At 52.4% G+C, this 8,114-nt stretch overlaps 1 protein-coding gene across 3 annotated transcripts in view; it reads right to left on the bottom strand.

Moving 5' to 3' along the window:
* The window catches only part of PURA (purine rich element binding protein A), a 30,057-nt gene extending 22,752 nt beyond the window's left edge, over window positions 1-7,305 (bottom strand). For 2 of the 3 annotated variants that reach the window (XR_006283181.1, XR_005294372.2), the window contains exon 1: window positions 6,785-7,305. Coding sequence is in view for 1 of the 3 variants with exons in the window: in XM_038412593.2 (XP_038268521.1) it covers window positions 1-317 (317 nt within the window). In the remaining 2 variants the exon portion in view is untranslated. Of the gene's footprint in view, window positions 447-6,784 lie in introns of all 3 variants that reach the window. The other variant, XM_038412593.2, reaches the window with a different exon arrangement.
* Between the last annotated feature and the right edge of the window lie 809 nt (window positions 7,306-8,114).

Raw genomic sequence — 8,114 nt, 5'->3', positions numbered from 1 at the left:
AGCTGCGCGTAGTGCTCGATGAAGTCGCCCAGGTAGTCGCGGAACTCCACGGCCACCGACATGGAGAGCGTGAGGCGGCTCTTGTTGCCGCCCGCGCCCACCTCGGCGATCTTGAGGAAGCGGCCCTTGGCGTTCTGCTTCACGTCCAGGTAGAAGCGCTTGTTCTGGATGTCCACCCGCTTGGAGGCCAGCTCCTGGGTCTCGTGCTGCAGGCCGCCCCCCGGCCCCCCGCCGCCGCCGCCGGAGCCCGACCCCCCGGCGCCAGGCGCGCCCCCGCCGCCGCCGCCCTGCTCGCTGCCACTGTCTCTGTCCGCCATGATGCTGCCCGCCCTGCGCCCGGCCGCCCGTCCGCTGCCGCCTCCGCCTGCCGCTTCCCTGCTCCGCCCGCCGCCGCCGCCGCCGCTGCTGCAACCCCCACAGCCACCAGCCGGCCGCTCTCGCGAGATCTGCGGGAGAGAGAGGAGAGAGCGGGTAACACGGCAGAGAGAGGCGTACAGTACGGGGCGCCCTACTGTACAGGAGGCAGCGCCGCGCCGGACAGACAGACAGACAGACCGACCGACCGCTCCCCCCCCCCCACGGCGCGCTGCCCCCGGCCACGCCCCCCCCCCGCGCGCAGGGCCCCGCTGCATCCCCAGCCGCCCCCCCCCCCTCCCGCGCGTGCACACCAGCCCCAGCCTGTTCCCCCCAGGGCACGCAGCACGGGCCCCTTCTCCGAAGAAGGGAACCCAGTTAAAAGTCTCCCTCCCCCCCCATCCCACCCCAAAACACAGCAGGATCGTGGCCAGCTCGCCCCCCGAGCTTTGGCGCCAGTGAAAGAAGGGGCAGGGAATGCAGATCCATCCCCACAAGCCGCCTCGTCCTCTAGTTTTTAAAAGCAGCCTTTAAAAATAACTCCACATAAATCATTGCAAGCCGCCTCGTCCTCGAGCTTTAAAAGCGGCCTTTAAAAATAACGGCAATGCCAGGCGTTGGCAAAGCCCTCTTAAATGCAGTGAACGACCAGGAGGATAGTTACCTTTCAGATAAATTTGCTCAGGTAACAGGAGAAGCTGGGCTATTCCTGGCATGAGAGGGAGAGAGCACAGTATCTCAACAGGGTACTCAAGCCCTGGCGTAACGATCATGGCGAGAAAATGCACCATAGCTGGCCCTGCGGGTCCCCTGGATAACATCATGTACCAAAATAACTGTCCCTGTGTTTTCTGAAGGTACACTACTCCAGTGATGGAACCAAACGCATTCGCCCAGAGTGGAAAGACATTGCTAAATTCTCCCTGCACATTAGATCTGCCGTGACCTTTTGAGATGATCCAGTTTTTCCATTCATTGTAGAACCCCCTCACCCCCCCAGCACTAAATACCACACGCTAACCCCCTGCAAAAGCAGACACCCACATACACAACGGCACAGTAGCACAGATCAGAACGGGGCTGGAGCTGTGGTTTCTATTAACTCATGTCTAACCTTTGTTTGGAGAGGGTTAAATACATATTGAGTTGAATTATAAAAAAATGACCGTTCCCCCAGCCCCTTCTCCCACGGTTGCAGGGATCCAGGGAAAGGAATCCGCCTGGGAGCTTCGTCTCCTTTCAGATTCCGGACCGAGTTCCCGGGGCAGGTCTGAACAGACTCCCTGCTTTGGAAGCGGCAGTTATTCGGGGTTTGAGAGAGAAGTGACTCAGTGTCAGGCCCCGTTCCGCCACAGATGAGAAATCAGAAGGGAGGGTCCCAAAGGAGGGGAGAAAATTCATCGCCTAAATATGCCCGGCATTTCCAGGGAAAGGCAGCTCTTGGGCAGGCTGGCTAGGGCTGACTCCGATCTGAGGAATCAGCAGGCTGGAAACACCCCCCAGGAGGCTCAGCTGGGGGCGGGGGGGGGGGGGGCTTGAAAAAGTCAGCAGGCTGTCTGGCTGCTGTCCCCTGGAAAAAGAAAAGAGCTAGCAGGTCACCCCGCTGCCCCCCCGCGGGCCTGGCGAGGAGGCAGCAGGCACAGTGTTGCGTGCAGGGCGAGCTGGGAAGGGGCTTCCTAGACGGCGGGGTTGGGAGGACGGGAAAGCGGAGGAAAGTGTCCTGGGCTTAGGGTGTGAGGGGGCCCGAGTGGGGGGAAGGGAAGATTCCCCTGGCCTCGGAACAGAGCTCGGGGAGCTAAGAGATGCAGCCCCTGGGGACACCCAGAGCCTCAGTCATGGCCTTAGCCGATTTTAGCCAAGCTCCAGTTGCATTGCCAAGCGCTGGGTGTGCCCAGCAGCCCTGCCCTCTCACCGCCCTCTGCCGGGCAAGGGAAGGGGTGCCCGGACGAAGGGACTTTACCTGTCCGGCCCCAGATGTCACTCCCGTCCGACGCGCCCCTCCGCCCCTCGCACGCACCGGTCTGCCCGGCAAGGCTGGCGGGGCATCGGGGGACCTCCCCGCTGGGACCAGACGGACCAAACTGGCTGCAGTGAGGGCGAGCGGGGTCCCCAGAAGGGCGCGGGGGGGGGGGGGGGAGACGGGGACATTTCGCTGTACCAGGGAACCCAAGGCAGCTGCGGGGAACTGGCGCGGTAGAGGCGAGAGCCCGGCTCACTGCGCCTTCTCCAGAGCCCCCTCCCCGCACCAGCCCCGGAGCCGGGCACTGCCCTCGAGCGGGCGAGAGCGGCCGCCCCACGCCGAGGGGGCTGCGCAGGGAAAGCTCCTTACCCCGCTGCTCTGCCCTTGATCGCCCCTGGCCAGCAGCCACTGCCCCTGCTCCAGTGGTTCATCCTCCCCCCACTCCCACCCTCTTCCCCTTGGGTCCAGTGCCTCATCGCCATGGCCTATCCTCCTCCCGCCCAGAGCGCCTCGGCGGGGCAGGCAGTCTGGCTACTGCTGCCAAGCCGATCGGGGCTCCCTTTCCCTTGCTGTAGCTCCCAGAGCACCCACCCCCAGAAGGAACAGGCTCTCGCCTGACCAGCCGTGTTAGCCCGGCTACCCGAAGCCAAATTCCGAGTCCAGGGGCAACAGGAAACGTACAGAGAGTGGCATTAGTTCTGGCACTGGCAGGGGGTGGCGACTGGGGCTAAGGAGGCAGGAGAAAAAGTGAAACCGGAGTGGCGCTGGCGGGGGGGGGGGCATTATTCGATATGACCCCTGAGCTGTCTGACAGATCCAACCCCAAAGTCCAGCTCCCCAGGACTTGGTGTTCACAAGCCGTCCTGACCCAGACCAAACCCAGCTTTCTAAAACCTCTCCCCAGCTTCTTCCCAAGGCGGCGAGAGGTCTGCGGAAGGAGGGGAAGCTCCAGGGGATGTCTAGAGTCGGTCGGCTTCCCAAGGAACGCCCTGCACAGCCCTTCTAGCGGGGCATTCACACGCCCCTCGGTGTCCTCCAATCTACAGCGACTTCACTTGCTAAGGGAAAGCATTAGAAGAGAAAACCAAGGATCGGGATCGCTTGCCACGTCCCATCATTCTAACCGAGGACCTGAACAAGATTTGCTCTTTAAGGGCTAAATCAGAACCCAAATATTTATGCTCGGTAAAAGAGATAAAGGGGAAATGCACAATTAATTAAAAAAGATGTTTTCCTCTGTGGTAAGTGATCTAACCTATCAAGGGAATCCTTAATAGCCAGCCAGTGCCCTCTCACTCTGTGTGCAGCATCTGCAGCCCACCCCACTACCTACGCCGGAATTTGAGCTTCTCTTTACTATTCCCGTTTTTTCTTCTGTGAAGGAAATGTACCTTTGTTACATTCTCTTCCCCCCCAGGTATGGTCAATCCACTGCTACAGAGACAAATTTTAAAAGCAAGGTTTCAATTATGTCTTTCCCCTTGTACTCTCCTATAAACACACCGAATTAGAGGAGAAACATTCGAAAAGCAGTTTGACACCAGTACTTACGGCTTGTCAGCTGTGGGGGACAGCCCGGAAAAAGGGATACGCACAGCACCAGGTCAATTTAAAGTGTTTGACTAATTTGAAACGAAAATTTTAGTTTTTAGATCTGTTGGAAAAGCAAGATTGTATCGAATAATTATCTTAAATTATAGCATCTAACCAGCTTCTAGAAACCAGATTTATCATCATAGGTTTTAGACAAGACATTTAAATGCTCCTTCGAATTACAAACTGAAAACATCCCTCTGCCAGCCTAAGCAACCAGATTTTAAGAAACATAATTTTGAACTTTTGAAACCATTTTTATTTCCATCTTTTGTGCTTTTAAAACAAATCTCACCAGGAATATCACAAAACGATCTAAACCAGCTAAACTAGTTGGAAGTTAGTTCACCGGAATCCAGACTACAGAAACGGAACGGATTCATTTTAATTCCAAAGTGACATTTTTAAAGTTTGCTGTTTTGCCCTTAGGTTTCCGATTGTGACAACTTTTAAAGAATGACCGTTTTCATGACTGCTGATCGAGTTTTTGAAACGAAAATTTTTTTTATTTAAACTTCAGAAAGATATAGCAGCCATTGTTAAAGATTCGAATCGAAATTTATAAAATTTAAGTACAAAATATCCTATTTACACGACAGCTGTGGGAGACAACTAATCAGCAAATCAAATGTAGGGAGTACAAAAACTAATCTGTGTAGGTTCCAAACAAATTCTTAGATGTAAGCAATAATTAATAGAGAAGAGAAAAGGAAGGGAAAACGAAAAATAATTGAAAATGTGTCCAAGTAAAACACTAACTCCAAATTTTAAAAAAGCTCAACACAAGCGTTTTCGTTAATGTGTGGGAAAATATTTAATATTTTGTTTTTAATCAATATATTTCGTTTAATTAGACAGATTAAAATTAACTTGCAAGACAACTGCTGTTAAGAAGTTGCATGAATGGATCAGGTGAACTTCTTTTAAAGGCTGTTTTTTTTCCCCTAAGAAACTGAACAAGTTTCACTGAAAGCACAGATCCCAAAACTTTACACTCCAATTCTCTCTGAATGTGAAAGTGATGGAAGTTCTGAAGTCAAAAAGACAATTTAATATAAGTGCATCAAACCAACAACTGCTACTTTGAAACATCTACAGGAATATTCAAGAAAGCTTAAAGCCAGAATGTTTCCATTATCTCTAGTTTCTACCAGTCCCTCTGTGAGGGAATACAGTGACGAAATAATTTCACATACATCTTATTCAAATTCAGAAACACTCTAGCATTTAATTTGTACTACTTCAACATGAAACATGCTTTTACTAATAATTAATCTTGTAGCTATTTTACCATTTAACATTATATTGTTTGTAACATTTAAAAATCGCAAAACGTAAATTGTGAAAGAATGAGCAAGCTACAATTTAACAATATTTTTTCTTATGTAATTCTTTAATACTAATTAATACATTTTGATAAAAACACAGAACACAAGAATCCCAGACTGATACAGATATAGTAAATTAGATTTTAAAAACTGAGACAAATGGATTCAACTCATGATATCTGCTCTACCTAGGTGTAGACTGAATGGGACGGGTGCGAAATCTTTAATAAACGTTAATACAGAACAATTGAATCTCAAAAAATAGTACTTAAGTAATTTGTTTTATTCTTTAAAAAAACCCATCAAAACTGAGACACAATAGAGTCAAATCCTGCTTCTTAGCATAACTCTGGTGTACACTGAATGGAGTAGAACCAGAATCTTTCACAAGACAGATATACACCCAGCTATATTCTCCACACTCTTCTTCAGATCTTACAGTTGTTTAAAATGATTTGCTGATCCCTGGTGAACTTTAGAATCATCAGCAACTCTTTTTCATACCCGAAATCAATATATCAATTCCTATGCACTCTAGAGCGAGCTGAAAATGACCCAGTTTGTAAGAATAAAGAGAAAGATAAGAAGCCCTAAGGAGAAGTAACCACGGTCACCATAGGTTGCTATAAAATAAAATATAGGCTCAGGTTTCAGAGTAGCAGCGGTGTTAGTCTGTATTCGCAAAAAGAAAAGGAGTACTTGTGGCACCTTAGAGACTAACAAATTAAATGCGTTAGTCTCTAAGGTGCCACAAGTACTCCTTTTCTTTTTGCGACTATAGGGTCAGTGAACCCACACAAGGCTCTGCACTCTTGGATATTTGAGACTATCAGAATCCCCAAAAAACCAGGCAGTTCCGTCCCTCTGGCGGCCTGGGGGAGAGAACTGAGTTCGATATTTAAAATTTTGACAGTGAAGCCCTGGAAGTGGGGAACCAGTTGATTTCTAAAAGCCAAACTCCTGAGACTGAGGAGAATCCAACCTAAAACATGACGACCTCACAACAAACAAAAAAGACACCCCCACTCATCCCAATAAAGCAATACTATAATTTAAGGGGGAAGAAGGAGGAAAATGCAGGGTCCGATGCTGCTAAAAGGCTTTGCCTTCATAAGATCCTGAACCATCCGACTGCCATGCAACTGATTAAAGAAAAACAAATTAATGTCCTTTAGTTACATCGTAAGACTTAGATGGGGGCGGGGGGGGGGGGGAAAGCGGGGAAACCCACAACTGTGTGGGCTTTACACTTTTATACCCGCAGACATTCAACATGCCAGGGCGATGGGCTCATTTTATTTTCAGACTATTTGCCCGCTGGCCTGGACGATGTTCTAGTCTATTATTAATAATCATTATTTTCAATAGGTCTGATACATTAAGTGCCATCTGCGATTCTCCCCCCCCCCCCCCCCCGCGTTGTGCCTGCTTCGCTGGGGGAGGGGGCCGAACAAATCCGTGGCAGCCAAAGTCAGACCCGATCCCGAGATCACTACTACAGCGGCCCGGGGAAGCAGCGGACATCCCCGGCCGGCGGGCGCAGGCTTACCGGGGCTCGAAGTTCACATGGAGCGGGTGTAGGGGACGCGGGGCTGCGGCGCGCTGGCCCCGGCGGCAGGTGAGCGCACCTGCCCCGCGCGAGAGAGCTGCCGCGGGCAGGAAGGCGGCTGGCTGCGGCGGAGCAGCAGAGCAGGCCCGGCCAGAGCCCGCCGCTCGCAGCTCACGCACAGCCCCGGCGCTCGGCTCGGCTCTCCCCGCAGACGGCGAGTCGTGGCAGCCCGGCGTCGGCACGTAACCCGGCGCTCCGTACTTGACACCGCTGCCGTCAGTGCGCCTCCCCTCCCCCCCCCCTCTGCGGCTCGCCGGGCCGGGTGCCCCGGGGCAGGGGCGGATGGGCCCAGCCTTGCCCGCCCGCTCGCAGCGGGGCGAAGAGCGCCGCCTCCTCCTTCCCGCAGCGCGGAGAGCTCGGCCCGGCCCAGGCAGCAGGTACGGCCCGCGCCCCGGCTGCCGGAGGAGAGCGCGCCCCGCGAGCCCTGGCTTCTGGGCGAGCACGGGCCGCGGGTTGTTAACGGCAACGGGACCTCCCCGGCTCGCCGCTAGAAGGCGACAGGCCCCTCGGTGCGCCGCGCCCCTCGCTCCGCACAGGGGAGGGCGGCCTAGCGCCTCGGGCACTCAGGCTGAGCCCCTCTCACCCCCAGGAGGCGGTGTTGCACACTCAGATGGTGCCCTAGGCCGAGTTGCACACTCAGAGTGCACCCCTCTCACCCAGGCTGTGCCCACCTCACGCCTACATGACAGTGAAGTGCACACACATTATTGTGCTTTACTCACCTCGCTGCTAAGTAGAAGCATACAAGCACACTCAATTCCACCTAGTATCGTTACCCCCTATACCCTAGTGCAGGGCAAAGAACCCTAAATCTCCCATCAAGGCCTAATCCAACTCCCGCAGAAGTAAAGGAGTCTCATTGGCTTCACTGGGAATTGGATCAGGCCCTCAAAGTGCCAAGAATGTGAAAATAACATGGAGGAGGGATATAGTCACAGAGTTCACGGCTAGAAGGGACCATCTGAACATCTACGCTTCCTATTCACCCATTGTCATTAACTTCCAGATCTGATTGACTCCGTTTGTATGTTCGCTTTTCTAAATTCCAGCCTTACAAAGCTTGCCCTCGGATCTGAAAATTCAGCTGGGTCATGCCCTAGACATCATCCTCAGTAATACAGATTGTGCACTTAGCATGTACCTCTGCTGATAATACATAAGACAGAATAGAATCAAGTATGTTTCTTGTAGCTTTTTTTGGCTCCACAATGCCAACCATCAATATACACCTGTTTTTGCCAGTAAAACAACTGTGTAGGGCTCAAAAAAT

The sequence above is a fragment of the Dermochelys coriacea genome, chromosome 8 (genome assembly GCF_009764565.3).
Source record: "Dermochelys coriacea isolate rDerCor1 chromosome 8, rDerCor1.pri.v4, whole genome shotgun sequence".
NCBI classification, from domain to species: domain Eukaryota; kingdom Metazoa; phylum Chordata; order Testudines; family Dermochelyidae; genus Dermochelys; species Dermochelys coriacea.
Note: the sequence above shows the minus strand (reverse complement) of the source record. Positions and strands in the feature narration are given on the sequence as shown.